The following is an 18,802-nucleotide window of genomic DNA, read 5'->3' as shown; positions in this document are numbered from 1 at the left end:
ACAAAAACGTAATAATTATTTATCGTAAAAAATAACTTTCGGTCGTCCATTAGAGTCTAACGGGGTGGTTGTTCTATTGATAATTATACCAAATAAAACAAATGTTAGTAAATGGGAGTATTTAGCCACATACCGACTTTTATTTCTACCGGTTTCGAGACGTACCCGTCTCTTCATCAGGACAATCACTACACTGACATACAAATACTAAAATACACTTTCATCTTTGCCATCACCGTAGTATATTTTACGAAAAAATATACAAATTACATGCTGAGTGAAAGGGATGCAAACAGCACCATCTCCGAATTCGAAATAAAAAATCATCACCATAATCCCTTTTCGCACCTAATGGTGCATAGGAAACTGTATTGGTAAATCAATCGCAATGTATCTCGATCATTTTGTTACATGAAGGTAAGGTGACCAGTCTTACGCTGCACGTGCCAGTGCAGGGGCTATGAAATATTATTTTGTTTTTTTTTTTAATAAATAAATGTTCATGTCAACCGCGTCGGGAATCGAACCTCTTGCATGGTAGGTAAACACGCTGACCACTACGCTAAGAGGTCTAAAAAATTAGGTTAATAATATTCAATGGTGTGTTGGTAGGTCGAGGTAACAGGTGGATATAAAAAGTCGATAAGTGGTTTTATACTAATAATTACTAACATTACCATATGTTAGACCACAAAGTTAATGCTTTAAATATGAATGATATAAAATCAAATGTGTTTAAAAAATTAAGATTGATTTGTTGAAGAACTCCACTCTTGAAGATTTGGCTCAAATCATTGAACTTTTATTGTTTTCTATAACCCACGATTGGATAAAGTATAAAGCTCACACAAAGCTCAATTTTGTAAATTGGCAGATAAAATACTCCAATATATTTCCTCAAATTTCAATTTTAAAAGAGGCTCTGAAAAATCTCCAGTGTTTGAGTGGCGTTATTTTAGTTTACTCTTTCCAGACAGTTTTTTTTGCAAGGCTTCCTCTTCATCGTAAATATAATGGTAAAATGTTTGGCATTCAAGGAGCCTACAAACTTAATTTCATAATTTCTGGTACGAGAAGAGATTTTATATGTTGGTTTTGAATTGATAACGTTTTCTTGTTACGTTTTAATAATACTCTAATTCTTATGCATAATGATTATTTAGCTTTTACTTATACCAAAAATTATATTTGCATTATCTCTAGTCTCAAATTTTAATGAACGTTCATAACAAAATTTCATTAAAACTTATAATTACAATGATCTAGATAAAATTTTTAATAAAACTTCTTGGTGTAGTTTTCACTTAATTGAATTTCGACCAACGAGCGCTTTCGCCTAAGAAGATATCTTTAGGACTAATAAATTGTTAACGACATTTTTAACTTTTATAATGTTTGTTACAAGGTTTGGGTACAAGATAAAGAAGGGACAGACAACATAAATAGAATGCGCGAATTCTATGCGCAGGAAATCCAATCCCAAAAATTCCAAATTATGTTATGAATTGATTAATTTGCACTTTCTGAACATAAGAACTCAAAGTTGATCTTAGAAAATTTGATAAATTGCAAGTTTCGACTTGGTCACGGTTGAAAACTCAAAAAGAAATTGATAGCAACAAAGATGGGGCATCACTATTATCATAAATTATTTTTAAAATACATAAAAGGTCGTTCTTGGTTTTTTTAATGAAAACATATTAAAAGATTGCTGTATTTCAGCATAGGAATAAAATAACTATTTTTAAGTCCGAGAAAACATGCTTAGAAATCGTTATTTGACAGACTCGATATGGTCAATATTAGTCCTATAAAATGAAGATCAAATTGGAGAAGTATACTCTTGGTGGTGTCAAATTAGTAAACAGTAAAGAGTTTTGATGGGATTAGTATTTTTGAAGTCTGTTGTCATTCTATTGATAAAACCAAGAAGTTTGACAGATTTTTTAATAATATTATCAATGTGTTCACGGTAGGAGATTTAACTGTCTAAAGTAATACTGAGACCTTTATTGAAGAAGCCATTAAAGGAAAATATTTTCTGTTCGTAACTGTGTATAATATAGAAATGTAAATTATGTTATCGAATTTTTATTCTTGACGCTATTTGTTATTGTCTGTGCTAGGAAATTCCTTTACACGCGGTGATGTACCATCGTTTTACAAGCAAAAGGCAAAATATTCTGAAGTTTTAACATTTAAAAAAAAATACAGACATTTTTTTCTATAATTCATAAAAATTATATTATAATTTATACCTGTTATAGCACAATAAATTAAAAATCATAAATACGCCAGTCATACCATTAACATGCACTGTCGCCTGCGGCCAATAACCGACTGATTGAACGATTTGTTTTGTTTTTTGTTTCTTTCACACAAACATTGATCACAAAACGGCGTCTCTGTCTTTTTTGTTATTTGTTCTATTTTCGTGCTCTTTTTTATACAGTAAAACAGATTTATTGTGGTATTGGCATCACTTTCATTCGTATACTTATTCTTCGCATTCACACTTTTTTACAAGTTTTACTTTCCAAGACCGATGTAAAAATATCCATTTAATGATAACAATAAATACAACTACACAATTTAAATAAATAGAAGAGATATATCAAGTCTTGTATCCTATGTAGACTCGTGTTACATCATAGCCTTAGTTCATAACTAAATTAATACATGTTCCTCGCTTTTGTGCATCGATTGATTTTTGTACAATAAGAACTTAAAACTATATTGATGTGGGTACTATTCATATCTATAGTCCTTAAAATAAAGCTTGATTAGAAAGACAGCTGTCAAACTAATTTCATTAGTGATAGGAAATCATTGATCACTAATCAAATCGATTTTATCAGTTATTTCATGCAATCATGAAACTCTGTTTCCAAAAATTGATATAAAAAACGAAAAAACAAGCCTATTATAGTGTGTTTAACATAATTGTTCATCAAAAAATGAGACATTTATACTTTTTTCATGAACAACATCAAAAGAATATTTTTTTTATTCTCTCTAACGTTTTTGCAAAATGATGAAAGCCTTGAAAGAACGTCGTTATTAATTAGGTTTATTTTATATATTTTAAGCTTTAAAGCTGATTTTAAATATAAATGTTGATTTATGTTTTAAGCATTGCAATAAAAAAATAAATTGACACGCCAGATACAAATGATTTTTGTGTGTCAATATAAATAACTCCTTTGACGTTACTACAAAGTTATGTAGTCACTTTTTCTGACAACCGTCATTCATGTTACATTTTAAAGACTATAATTTTGAAATTATTTCTCTTTTACTGACATAGAAACCGCCCGTGTTCAATCATCGAAATATTCACTTATAATAGAAGATGTCGCATGGCGATCAAGATAAGCGAGTAAGACTAATTACAGTTCTAGTAGATGTGTTCTTTGCGAATATGTTTTGGACATGTTTTAGACATGTTCCAGACCGGAACAAGTTTTGACATTTCCGTTTCCCAAGTCCGAATTGGCGCAGACAAACTTAAGTACACTTTCTCGGCTGGAAACCACTCGGGGACCAACTCCCCGCGCGAGTCCTAATTTGGGAAACTTTGTGATGTATAGTTTATATGAAATGACACGTTATCGAAGTTTTGGCAGACGGAACTTTTGTTGGTAGTTATAAAGAAAAGTTGAGACGTGATATTGAAAAGAAGGATGGTATTATTTTGTGCTTAGTGAAGAGGGGGGATTCTCCGAACACATACCCACATACAGACACATACACACGTAGAAAATAATTAAAAATTAATAACATATTACAACAGACATGAAGAACATTTAAGAGAAGGTAATATAGAAGTATAGGCATCTACAGGGCTTATGACCTGTCAATGGCCGGTTTATCTAATTGAATTGTTTATGTTGTAATATGTTAATATAAACAGCTCCCCAGGGAGTTGAATCCAGTCCTTGTCAACAAAAAATTGGAAAAACTCAAAATATTGTTGATAAATCCACCTGGTCCATGAAGAAGTATAGAAGTTCAAAAAATAACATTTTCAGGCGTTGCCTAGTATGTTGGTGAAATAATTTGATTGGATGAATCTCACCCGCCTAAATGAATGTTTCAGCTCTTTAACTTCACAAACATCAATAGATGAAAGAATTGAGCGAATGTAGATGTTAAAATTTGGGCAGAATGGTGAATGTTACACATTGTGTAAACTGGCCACTTAAACCAGCCATTGACAGGTCATAAGCCCTGTAGATGCCTAGACTTCTATATTACTTTCTCTTAAATGTTCTTCATCTCTGTTGTAATATGTTAATATTAACAGCTCCCCAGGGAGTTGAATCCAGTCCTTGTCTACAAAAATTTGGACAAACTCAAAATATTGTTGATAAATTACCTGGTCCATGAAGAAGTATAGAAATTGAAAAATAACATTTTCAGGCGTTGCCTAGTATGTTGGTGAAATAATTTAATTGGATGAATCTCACCCGCCTAAATGAAGGTTTCAGCTCTTTAACTTCACAAACATCAATAGATGAAAGAATTGAGCGAATATAGATGTTAAAATTTGGGCAGAATGGTGAATGTTACACATTGTGTAAACTGGCCACTTAAACCAGCCATTGACAGGTCATAAGCCCTGTAGATGCCTAGACTTCTATATTACTTTCTCTTAAATGTTCTTCATCTCTGTTGTAATATGTTAATATTAACAGCTCCCCAGGGAGTTGAATCCAGTCCTTGTCTACAAAAATTTGGACAAACTCAAAATATTGTTGATAAATTACCTGGTCCATGAAGAAGTATAGAAATTGAAAAATAACATTTTCAGGCGTTGCCTAGAATGTTGGTGAAATAATTTAATTGGATGAATCTCACCCGCCTAAATGAAGGTTTCAGCTCTTTAACTTCACAAACATCAATAGATAAAAGAATTGAAGGAATATGGATGTTCAAATATAGGCAGAATGGTGAATGTTACACACTGTGTAAAGTGGCCACTTAAACCAGCCATTGACAGGTCATAAGCCCTGTAGATGCCTAAACTTCTATATTAACTTTTCTTAAATGTTCTTCATCTCTGTTGTAATATGTTGATTTATATTATAAGTTTTGTAAAAGGAAATTTTGAAAAATATTAAAAGTGAATTCGTTAAGAAAAAATCTAAAAAAGTCTATAATTTGCTGAGATTATCTAGAGTTCTGTAGAGATCAAATGTGCCGTACAAACTGAGAGGTAATTATCCCGTTTTTCTAGTGCAATTGTTGATAGAGAAAAGCACTTGATCTAGTGTCTAGTTCAGCGAAGCGGAGGATTAAATTGGGATACTCCAGAATATAGTTACTAGTGGAGTTGGTTTATTTTCCCAGCATCCTTTGTTCTAGCAAACGGTTCACAGTGCCTCGTTATTTTTCCAATCATTGTTATGGTTTCGCTATCCGAGAAAATATAATTGATGAGTTCCACGTATTATATCGTTCGCAGACGATGGGATCCAATAAGACACCCATTTGTAAACAATTATCTATTGTAATTACATAATTCGATTCAAGATTTTGTAATCAACTAGACACGTTACAAACGCGAATTTGATGGCATTTTAATTCCTGGATTTTTTAATTAGTTCAATGCCGTAGTAAGGCGTTTATTGGTAAAAAAAAAACAAACTTGCAATACAAAATAAAACAAAATAAGTATTTGACATGTAAAAATTGCAAGAAAATTTTCTTAGCAGCTTCACTTGATACAAAAATACCTGTTCTCAAGCTAAATATATTTTATATTAATATCTTTATATATATATAATTTTTCTGTACGTGTAATGTCATTGAGCTTGTTTTAAACGGCTTAACCGATTTACGTGCGGTTTCTAGCGAAATGTAGATCATTAGACTGAGCGTGTTCGTGGGTATTAAAATTTTCAATCGAATCTGTAAAAAAAAAGTTAGAAGAATATTTTTTTTTCATTGACCTACCAGGGTTGCATTTGAAGAGAATGAATTTACAAAAAATGGAAGGATGTTGTTTTTTTGTGTTTAAATTTTTTTTTTTTTTTAATGTTTACAAACAACGTGCGCTTTTTATGGATCCCAATCAGATTCTTTCCTTACATTCCTTATGATTTCTTCCGATTTATTTCTTTTCACTTGATTTTCGGTAAAACTAAAATAATATAATCTAACAATAAATACATTTTTGAAAAACGCATTCATGTATAAGGTGCACCCGTGTTGGTGAAAACAGCCGAATTCGACATTTAAAAAAGAATTTTATATTTGGAAATGAATTATTTTATATTTTGTAATTCAACTATAAACAAGTACCTAATACCTACTTCAGAATTAGAAAATTATTAGTTTTTATTTTTGGAATTCAATTCAAATTCAACCTAGGTACCTACTTATCAATGAAAAGTCTTTTTCCAAGCTAATAGCAGGCCAGCCAACGTTCGGGCAGGACAACGTTTGTCGGGTCCGCTAGTAGACTATAAAAATATAATTTTGTTTCTTTAATTTATTTTCAAACAGTACACACAAAAATATTGGTAAAAGCAAAACCCTTTTAGCCAACCAAAAACCAGACTCGTTAAAAGTTGGTGACAGTTTTTACCTTAAAAAAAAAACATAAATATTTTCATTTTTTTTAATTACTACAGCTATTTTTTAGCTGGCAGATGCAACTTTTACTCATAAATTAATGCATATTATAATATATTGAGGAAATAAATAAATAAAACGCGGGATCGGGAATGGTTTGGAAGGGAACAGAATGAGGATCCAGGTAAGAAAAGGAATAAAAAATAAAGTAAACTCAGTGTTTTTAGGATGTATAAAAATGTTTTTGACGTTTCTCACGGTGGCCAAAGAAGGAGCAATTTTTGTATGTAAAAGAGTGGCTTGTTCTAAAGGCACTTTTTTTTTTTTTTTTTGCACCACAACAGGCCAGGAGGCCTAATTACAGTGGTGAATTAAATCACAGAGTACGTAGGCTTGGGAAAAATCACATTTTAATTTTTGTGTTCTCACCGGGAATCGAACCCGGAACCTTCCGTGCGTGAGTCAAGCGTCTTGACCACTACACCACGGAGGCCGCCGATATATTAAACAATTTCTTGATATATTAAACAATGCAGGAGATAGTGGGAAAACGTTGAAATATTTAAAAAAATGTTTGTACGAAAGAAAACAGTACTCGAAAATCGGAGGACAAAAAAGATAAACGTAAATAAAAACAAAAAAAATTAAAAATTACAATTATTCAGTGTGGTAGAGATCTGTGCTTTTTTTAATTTTCGGTTTATTATCAACACACTATAAAAGTAATACACAAAAAATATTTTGATTTTAATGTGTCGTATTATTAAAAAATATTTTGATTTTAATGTGTCGATTGAAAAAAAAATGAAATTTTGAAATTACTCCGCCCGCGACGTCACGAGTTGTCATCAGAAAGTTGAGCTGACATCTTAAAAGAGAACTCCATACGTATCAAAACAAGCTAAACATGGTTTTTCGAAAACCGAAAATCTATCACAACACATAACTGATTAGCTTTTCTAAGCAGCAGTTGACCAAAACCAATGACGTTTTTTTTTATGCGTTTTCGAGAAACTTTGTCGTAAAATTAAACGCTTTAATTTTTACGGTGAGCAAGAAAACGTTTATTTATATCCAATTTCCTGTAGCACTAAACTTGCTTATTATAACAAAGGCTCTTTCGACTAATATTGTGTGACGTATTTGCAATTTGTGCAATGTTTCGCTTTTCCCTTGCTTTGCTGGCTTCCTTTAAAGTTGTAAGCAAGTGGAAAGTGGATTTTCTGCTCTCATACAGACCGAGTGTGGAGAGGGTTTGGTAATAAGTCCTTTGTACTTGTACATTGTACTTACAACCACATAGCATTACCAACTTCAGACCTTTTGCCTGTAAAGCATTTGAATATGTACAGTGAAGGAATTTCCAGCCTCGTTCTAAACTATGAACCTAATTTTATTATACGTCAACGATACTCTACTCAACTATGCTTTGAGTATGTCCAGATGTTTGTAAACAGGCTAAATTCTCCTCTTAAGGGAATTTTTAACCATTTTGTGGCTGTGGTGTTAATGTACATAGAAAACAAGACTAAATGTATCTCTATGATTTATTTACATGATGAAGTTTTATTTTTAGGAATTTTCAAACATTATGATTTTGAAATTGGAATAAATATGCTGGATTTTGATGGCAAATATATTTATCTGCGCTACGCAAACGAAAAATATTCGAATGAAACTGATGCCTATACCAAAATCAATCAATTTAACTGTAGAAGAAGAAGCATGAAAATACAATTTAAAACAAGGAAGACAAAGACGCTGTGTCTCGCAGACTTCTGTGGTCCGTGTTTATGTGAAAGAGACAAAAACAAAATAAGAGATTCGTTCACAAGTTTGGTTTTTGGCAGTAAGTGGAAGTACACGCTAGTTTTATGACGGGCGTATTTACAATTTTTCGATTTATTTTACTATAACAGACGTTAATTATAATATAATTTTTATCAATAATTAAAAAATAATTATTTGACAGAATGTTTCTATTATTTTTTTCGATGTTCAATTTCAGAATATTCAACATTATAAGCTGACGAAATCTGAATGTTTTAACATGAGCAGAAATACCAATTAAGAAAATATTGCAGTTTAAACTATTATTTTCTCTATAGTTATGGATAATTTACTTAACGCCATTTTCATATCGTACCCCAAGGGCGCCTTACAAAAAGAATATTTAAATATATATTTCATTTGAACTTAAAATTTATTATTAAACTGGAAAAAGTTTTTTTGTATTCACATGCTACGGATTTATAAAAATGATTTTTGTTTGAAGTTTTTTTCGAAACATCACTTCACTTTCACAGTTTTTTACCTCCTCTGGAGGAGCAATCCATGCTAGGGCCCGCTACCGCAAATTCGCGTTCACCGAATTTAGTGCGCTGGTTGCGTACATAATATTTTTTCCTATCGCCGCAGATGCAGATGATCTTAGCGTATGGCGTCCGTCAGCTATTTATCTGGAATGGATAGTTCTTTTAAAGATTCCGGAGCAGAGTTGTGCTGTGACTTATACGAGTACATAAGTCAACGGAGTTTGTATTCCACCCTCTGTGGAAAACGTAGCCAGCGTAATCCCAGAAGCTGTGAAGATATATGACTCAATTTAAAAATTCCAAAAATTAATCTCTTGCAGGCTCATTATCTATAATTGGCTGGTTTAAGTGATCAATTTACTCACTGTGTGGCATTCATCATTCTGTTTGTGTTTTTATATTCACATTTCCTTAATGAAAGAGCATAAGACATGTGAATGTTACAGAATGTGTAAAATGGCCACTTAAATCAGTCAATGACATATCATAAGCCCTGGAAATGCCTAGAATTCCATATTTCTTTCTCAAAAATGTTTTTCCTCCGTTGCAACAATTTACAATAGTCTACTCTATCCGTGTCCACATGAAATTAAGAGTACAGTTCGCTGTGTGAATAACTAAAATCCTTGAGGAGTGTTTTTGATTTGATGGGTACTCTGAAAATCCTGATAAAGGATATCTGAAAGGAGCCTTAAAAAAATAATGTGTGTTAAACAATTTATTAATGAAATATATGAATAGTGTCAGAGAATACGTAAAAATATATAAGTGCCGTACTTGCCTTAGTCAATTTCAAGATAAGCTGCGATTGGTGTACCAATGCAGTGCCCTATGCACCGTTAGGTGTGAAAAGGGGAATGATGATTAATATGACTTCAAGATTCAAAATATATCAATATAAAAAGTAATTCAATTTTAAAATACAAATAAATTCAAATAAATAAGTTTTCTTATGTTTAACCGAAGTCTTGGCATTTAAAAGGCCTATGTCCCATCATTGCTGGTTTTAGTGGTCTATATAACTACTGCTACAAGGGTTATAACTAGAGCTCTTACAGGACTTTGCAGATTAAACAAACACCTTGCTGGAATGAACCTTTCCGAAACTTCTAGATGTAGGTTCTGCAGTGCAGATAAGGAAACACCTATTCACATTATGTGTGAATGTGATGCATCACATAATAAAAGGAGCCTCATCCTAAAATAATTAAACCTGAGGATGTTAAAGAGCTTGCTCCTTACCTAATAGCCCGATACTTTACGGATCTGGGCCTAGAGGAGGAGATTTAGCAAAATGTAAACTTTCGTCTTCCACACAGTAGCCAGGCTCTTTATAGACCTGGGCGTGGAGGGCGAAAGCTTTCACAATGAATCTTCACAGGTCGCAGTGACGCGGCATCAGGAGCTTGCATAGCACTGATTCCCATCACTAAGACTAAAAAAAAGCTTACTGCAATATCTTTTTCTTTTGATACACTCAACGTTGCTTTTTCTTGTAAAATAAAAATATATTTTCGAGTTCGAGAAGGAGTTCGTTTATAAACATTTCATTAATATTTGTTGATTAAAAATGTTCTAAAAACTCACAAAATATGTAAATATTATATTACAAAAATCAATATATACAGCATGGAATGATTTTCGTCTATTTTTTTTTAGTTCAATTTTGAATTCTTTTATATTATCAATACTTTTTGTTTAAAAACATTTTTTTTTATTTCTTGAAAAAAAAGAGGTTTTGTGCTGCATTTTTTTGCACCTATTGTACAAACGTTTATATTTTTTTATTAATTTGTAAATATTTTTTTTATTTAGATTTATTTAGACACAAGTCTCAACTCCAGTGTACAGAGATCCTTTGATCAGTTGGGACAAACAATATTATAGTACAATTATAAAGGACAAAATAATATTATCAATGTATTAAAAGAACATCATTAGATACATATCACATTAAAAAAGCTAAAACAAACATCTGAGAAGCATTAAATAAAAGCCTAACTAATTTAAAAGTCAACAATATAATAATAATAATTATCATTATTTTTCTTTTACTATGTAACATGTTCTCTCATTATATTTGGGAAAAACTTTAACTGGATGTATGTACTATTTTTTATATTTTGTATTCTTAAAGAACAACTGTTGTTTTTCCTTAATAAATAAAAATAATTAAATAAATAAATAAGTGTAAGCCTAGACTTTTACATTTCCTACTAAAAAAAAAATTTTTCATCCCCGTTTTAATAGATTAATTTTAAAGTCACCATAGAGTTTTCCTTCTACTCAAATTGCTCATTTCAAGAAAAATCCATTCTTTAACCTCCCTCTTGAAGGTTTTGCACACTTAAATCCAAATTAAATACTGTCTTTATTAAATTTTGAAAATATGGATCTTTTTCTCTTAAAAAAATTGTATTATCGATAAAAAATAACAGAAGTCAAACCATAGGATAAGCCATCGAGTGAAATACGTATTATTGGACAAAGATTATTATTCAAATTTTAATACGCAAAAAAAATTACATTTTGCCCGTATTGGGAAAATTTTAAATGCTTTAAAATTTTATTTGTTTGCGAAAAAATGGCTTTTGGAATTAGGAAAAGAGCATTGTGAAAAATTTTCTAAATTACATTGAAAATAATACACATCATTCCCTTTCCGCACCTGATGGTGCATAGGGCACTGTATTTATACACTAATAGCAGTGGTTTTCTTCAAATTATCTTCGGACATCTATCTCCCTTTGTTAACAATGGAGTTGATACAGTGCTTTATTTCTTTAGTTTTTTATTGCTTACTTCTTGGCATGAACACTTGACAAACTTACTATTATGCTCTATTTTTTGTAAATTTATTGATATCATTCTAACTTTGCTTGAATTCCACTCGTCTAAGCGCTTTGTAGCTGCACGATGATTGGTTATCAAGCTTTCATGTATCAACTTTAAAATACCTAAATTTTGTAAATGGGGTCTAGAATTCCAATCGTCTATTCGCTTAGTAGCTGCAAGACGTGTTGTTATCTTACTCCTTTTTATTATTCATATTATTTTACTTTTTTAAGTATCATTAAAACACTAAATTTATTTGTCAATTTTTAAAATGTACAATTGGGGGCTAAATTTCTAACTGTCTATGCGCTCTGTAGCTGCAAGACGTCTTTTAATCTAGCTCCTATCTGTTATATTTTTTTATTGATCTTAATTGAAAACGAGGAACTAGAATCCCAACCGTCCATGCGCTCTGTAGCTGCAAGACGTACTGGGAAATTTATTAATTGTACAGCGCCCTTGAGGTAATTTTCACAAAAATGGCGCTATATAAATTATCCAACTATATATATATATATACATATATACATGAAGGTAAGATGATTAGTCTTAAGCGTCAGGAAGGTACCAATCGAGGAACTATAAAATATTCAAGAGTAAAAACACAAATTTAAATAAATAATTTATGTAAAACCAAATCGGGAGTCGAACCCGAGACCTGTTGAATGGTAAAAAAATGCGCTGACCACTACATCACGATGCTGACGTTTAAAATATTTTATAAATAAAACACTTGGTATTATTATTTATAATATATTAAATATACTATTTCACAAAGTAAATGCTGAAACAAAAAAATAATATTGGTATCAGTTTGTACTGGAATTGGTTTTTTTAGGTTAATAATTATTTTTGCACAAACAATGTTTCCCTTAAAATGGGTTTTACCAAGAAAACTTTTAAATGTAACTTTAAACAAATTAGAATAAACCATGACGTTATTTACGTTCAATTATCTTTTTTGCAGATACGAGTATAATTCGGAATTTGATCCTAAGAACCAAGATGGCAAGCTTTACCGGTATACTACCCTACACCCGTCTCGCAACTTCCTTCAATGGCCGATAGAGTCAGGAAGTATCAATGTGCTTTCGTCCCCATTGAACGGAACCGGAAGTGAACAAGCCAAGATGGCGGCGTGGAACTTCCGGCGTGGGAGTCATTTGTTCCTGATTGGTAAGTTATCTTGCGCTCTCATTTACACACTAACATAAGGGGAAAATGTTCTTAGAAATTAAAAAAAAAACCTTTGTTCAATTAACATATCCGAATCTGAAGGCAAAACAAATCCACTGGTTACCGAGGAAGGCACTTTAAATACCCCAGATAAAATATTATAAATACGACTATGAAAAATAATTAAAAAAGTGTTCTTAAAACTGTTTCATCATATTTCTAGTTTTCTGTAAAATTCATATATTTTTTAAAAAATATTGTTGCAAGAGGATGCTTTACTGTATCGCGCTGTTTCTTGGGTGACACCAGTTGATACCCGTAAGCGGCGAGATACAGCGGGGAGTTAGGAACGGGAATGCATGTAAAATGTAAAGCATGAAATCCAAATTTTCGTGGTTATTGCCGGAAATTTCCGCTCAAATAGCAAAAAAGACATGTGGAAACTGACTAGCATATGTATGATTATTTAACTGAAATGGGATGAATTGTAATATTTGCTGTTTGCAGGGGGGGAAAACAAAGGCTAATGTTCATTATTTAATGGTATTAAATACTTGTGTATAACCACTTACCGACTTTTCAATGTCTACCAATTTCGAGACCTACCCGTATTTTTGTCAGGACGCCAATTAAACCAACATGCAAAACTCACTATACACCTTCACCACAGTTGTTGCACAAAAATATAAAACCAACACGACATGCATATTTATAAGCACATGCACTGATTTAGACAAACCTGGACTGATTAAATTATGAAAATATTATATGTTGTTTGAAAAACAGTTAAAAACAGTAAAAAAAAAATATATTTATTAAAATTTAGTAAAATGTTTGACCACAAAGTTAATGCTTTAAATATAAATACATGTTATTTATCATTTGAGGAGTTTGTCAGAAAAATAATTCAATATATTCTTGACATTATAGGCTAAGATTATACAAAAATGAAATCAATTTAATGATAAACAAAATGTTTTTTTTTAATGCTACCTGGGGGACCCAAGATACCCCTCTTTGTTCGGAAAGGGTTGATAAGGTTTTTATATATATGGATCAAAAATACATTTCAGCCTATGAAACTGAACCAGCGCCTTGGATGAGGTGAAATAATTCACCAAATAAAGTTTTCTGGTCTTTTGTGTCTTAACAGTCAAGGGAAGAATTTAGGTTAAATGGATCTTCAAATATAACACAGACAACTATGGACAAGAATCCGGCCAAGTATTTTTCCAGATTTTTCGATTTTTTCATCAGTCGTCTATTATTATTTTTATAAATAAGCCGGTTTCACGGTTTAGTGGGTTTTATTATTTTTTTTTAATTTTCTGTTCATGCACCTTTTTCTTCACCTTTTTCTTATAAAACCAATTTAAAAGAAATTGGACAATTGTCGACAACCAATTGACTGAAAAACCACGTTTAATTAGGAAGTATAGTGGTTTAAAAAAAATAATCCTTTTTAATAGACTATCAGAAAAAGCAAATTAAAAGAAATGTAGGTACTTATCGTATATTAACACTTTGCATTTTCAAGGTTTTGTAATATTAAAATTACTCGGCGTGGGAAGTCACATGTTCCCTTTGGTGTGTTCTTCTGATTGGTGAGTTGGCTTCCTGCAAACCGGAAATCTATCATAAAACATCGTTGGTTGATTCAAAAGAACTAGTGGCCCCGTTCAAAGTAGTTTCTTTTTTGTGTAAATAATTTTTATGACGTTTTTTATACATTTTAAAGAAACTTCACCGAACAATTTAATGCTCTTATTTTGACCACGCGTAAGAAAACTTTTTTGCCATCCTACTTCCCGTAGCTCTGAGCTTCCTGATTGAATTTATTAAATCTATTTCAAATGAGATTTTAAACAAAGTTTTATCGTTCAAAAAAATTACATGTTTTTCAGATTTTTTTTCATTAGTTTTACTTTTTATAATGCTACGTGAAAAATGATTTATGATTCCTCTCCACAAGGATAATCTTTACAAAAGATTTTACACAAACACCGAAACCTCTTTTTAAATAATTTATAAATAGCACGGTACAAAGATTAAATAAATAATAAAATAAAATATTTATTTAACAATGCGTAATTGTAATATAATTATACCCAGTGGCCTTTTTTTTAAACTCCTCTAATAATTTTAATACAAGAAAACCCACTTACTATTGATATTTTTTAAGAATTATTTTTTAACACAATACTGCTTGAACGTATCCGCCGTGGCAAAAAAAGTTTCAGCGTAGTGTTTAATTTTATGATTAGGTGTTTTTTTTTATTGCTTTATTGCTACGTTTTTTACTCAATTTGTCTAAAAATAAGCAAAATAATTTAATCGTAAAGGTTACAAAATTTTACCTCAAAAACTGTAAGAGAAAAATGAAATTCATAAAATGTTTAAGAAGACTCCGAAGGCATTTATAATCACATAACGTTTTTTTGAATTTCCAGCCCAATGATTTAAAAATCTTTATCCAAAACGCTTTGCGAATGGTTGCGTTTTCATTGAATTTCTCAAAATTTACGAAATATTACAGATGGAAAACTCCTTGACAATTTCGGAGCCTGAAAAACGTTCACCCCATAGCGAGGCACATGTTTCTGAGACGCGGGAAATGGATTTCTTGAAATGTATTGAATTTCGAGAAACGACTACGTCGGCGGGTTATTGTGAATTTCTCGCATTTTTCAGACTTCGGATCCAGAGCCTGAATTTCAGACTTTCAATTGTGGGGCTTATAATATAAACTTGGTTTCAGGTAAAACGCTTCTCGATATTTGAATAGGAAATTGAATTCCAGGCGGAGGTAGGAAATAAAGCCAAGGAGTTAAATATTTTATAACTCTTCTGTACCCCCAACATGTTGATGAGAACTTCGTAGGATTCCCGTATCAATTTTTAATAAATTTTTAGGGTTTTTGAACAGAAATTTACGGCTCGAAGGTTTATTTACATGTAAAAATATTTGTGATGTAGCGTGTTTGCATTATATCTCGGTGTCGATTCCTGTTAAGCTCATGTTCGTAATGAATTTTAATTCGCTTTTATATTTTACATTTTCTATTGTTAATTTATTTTGGAAAAGCATATATCCGTATGAAAAATATAATTTAGTTCAATTAACTTTAGTTTAACAATTCAATTTGTTTTATGAGTAATATGTTTTACATTACAAACTTTAATTTAAGGCGTACGTACTATAAAAATAATACAAAAACACAAAACAGGGAAATCTTTTAATCTGTCTACATTGGAGAAACGTAGAACTGAGACGGACCTTTCATGAATTTTCATAATCCTTGATCGTAGAAGTGATGACCTATCTCTGTTGCAATAAATTTCGTTCCATGTTTCAAACCATGTCACCAAAAGTCAACATCTGCTTTTTATCAATTCAAGTGAAACTTTTGCTTTTATGCCCCAATGTCCAAAATGTGTAGATAAGTAAATTTGTCACACAGATTGAAATTGATCGAGATAGATCTTCCGGCTCTTCATAGATCTCTTCGCCACTAAAACAGTGTGGGATGAAGATGGATTGGCCTGATTTAGCTGGAAGTCGTGTATGTTTGTCGTGGTTATGAATATATTGAATACCATTATTTTGTTGCCATTATTTGTCTGTGCTACATACTTTTAGGTCCTTTTTTTCAGTTTCTTGTACATATGTTTCTTCATATAAATGTTGTTATTGATTTAGGCCGTATATTTTAAAAATAAATAAATAACAGAGATTATTTGTCAAAGTAGTAGAAAAATCCTGCTTTAGACAGGATAGCCCCTTTGGACATATGGAAACAGATCAACATCCGGAGTGATGTTGTTCATCATAGCGGCAGCTCTTTCAACAGGCACAACCTTTGTAACCATAACCGTTGCCATTAGCGTTTATTTTTTTGATAGTCACTATATTAAATTTTTGTTTGTACTTCCGGGAGTTACAACAAATTCATTTTGGGACCGAAAAGAAAATTGGCTTAAAGATGGCAGATAAAAATGGGTGCTATGAAGGGTTTTAATATGGTTCTAATTCCCATGATAAACTATTTGTCAAAAAAACAAAGAGATCGGTTGAATGATAAATATTTTTAGTGTGTAAAAAAATGCTCTTGTTCCATAATCCAGTTAAACAATACGGAATATGTTTGTATTAAGAAAGGTCAAACTGTGTTTCCTATTTATGTAAAAAAAATATTTGAGTATAATTACAAAACTTTGCTTCATAATGCTTTGACGTAACTATAGAAACAGATTCGGTTTTCCTTTAAAAAAAGAACCCTAAGACTTCTAAAATTATGACACTTAACTCATTCCAAACGCTCAAACTTGCCCAACGCGTATTTAATCATTTTTTAACCGCCAGCCGGGTTTTAACATGAGTTTGATATTTAAGTTGAAACCAAAATGCCTGATTTAGTTCTAAAAGCGTGTAAACTCTTGTGTTTATATTTATATATTAGATATTTATAATAATCTATCCTGACACTGTCATAGGTCATCAAGAACAAAAAAATCAATGCTCATCATAATCTCAGGATTATCCACCATACCGCGCAACAATTGATGCAAATGTGTAGTAAAATACACATTCTTTCTAGTCTCTAAACTGTTAAAGTCAGACATACCCTAAAGAAACTCGGTCGGATAAAGCCTAGGCTCATGACAACACATCTTAGAAAATTCTTTCTGATTTTTACTTTCATAAGAGAGTACTTCAGTTCATGTGGCCCCCGAATCTTTGAGCTACAATTCCGTGTGTGAAGAATTCAAAATAGAACCTGAATCATAGACAAGCATTTTGAATCGATGGATTCTTACGTAAAAATACTGAAAAAGGAAATCGTATTGAGATACGTTCCTATTGTTACACTGCAATACCGTTTTCAATATCATTTACCATCCATATTATTTTTACTGCCTTTTATCTGTCATGGCGCGTAAAACATAAATCTATTGCGCATTTTTGCGCGCGATCCGACACAATTATAATTATACAAGTAATTGTTCAAGCTATTGTACAATTTTCTTATCCATGTAATACGAGCTTACACTGTCCCTAGATTGGATCCTGAAGCGTAAAACTGTTTTCCTTACTTCACGCAACATTTTGTTTTCATGCATTGCCCTACGCGTTATTGATTGTGAACAGAGAAATTTAAAAATATATATGATTGCCACAAAGCTGAAAATTTCAAAATGTATGCTTAGTTCCTTTGGCCCGCAGCGCCTACTTTAAATTACTTAGGAAAAAAAAATGGAAACACATAGCTTATCTGCAAATAAAGTCACATTGCGGAATGTTTCATGAATTTCCTGGAAAGGTCTGATGTTTGTCTTAATCCGGTCCGAATTCAAAATAATTTTGTGGGCTTATGGCGATGGATAAATATTACCAAATTCACTGGCACGTGTAGAAAAAGAAATCATTTCAGATAAAAGCAAAAATTAATACATTTACAAAAACGGATTGGAATAAAAAACTCTTTCTTGCGATTGACCCAAATATTTATATTTTATTCTCAAATCGTGTAACATAAATAAGCTAGAAAACAGAAATCAAGTTGTTGAACTCAAAGTTGATTCCCCATTGCTATATTTGCCTTTAAAAACCATTTTCATAGAATCAATATTCCGATTTTTCATAAAAAAATATCAATTTAATTCCTAGGTTGAGCTTCATTTAGTTTATTTTAAACTGCTTTTGGCTAAGTAGGCATCTTCAGAAATTGAACAAAGTAAAACTTTACCAGAGCATTTTATTGATATTTTGTATTAAAATTATTAGCAATAGAATTTTGTCTACCAAAGAATAAAATAATATCAATCAGTTTGTTGTTTTTTCATCATTATTTCCCATTTTTCACCCAGTGGTGCATTGCACACTGCATTTTTAAATA

At 31.5% G+C, this 18,802-nt stretch overlaps 1 protein-coding gene across 1 annotated transcript in view; it reads left to right on the top strand.

The window, feature by feature from the left end:
• LOC148281180 (cell adhesion molecule Dscam2-like) overlaps nucleotides 1–18,802 on the top strand; it is a 311,957-nt gene that overhangs the window by 43,526 nt on the left and 249,629 nt on the right. Inside the window, 1 exon segment of the mRNA XM_088227065.1 lies at nucleotides 12,697–12,905. Coding sequence (XP_088083191.1) covers nucleotides 12,860–12,905 — 46 coding nt within the window. The 5' untranslated portion in view covers nucleotides 12,697–12,859.

Source organism: Micrasema longulum, unplaced genomic scaffold (assembly GCF_059751315.1).
Source record: "Micrasema longulum isolate JH-2025_06_02 unplaced genomic scaffold, ASM5975131v1 h1tg000487l, whole genome shotgun sequence".
Classification (NCBI taxonomy): Eukaryota; Metazoa; Arthropoda; class Insecta; order Trichoptera; family Brachycentridae; genus Micrasema; species Micrasema longulum.
This window is presented reverse-complemented; position numbering and strand designations above follow the sequence as displayed.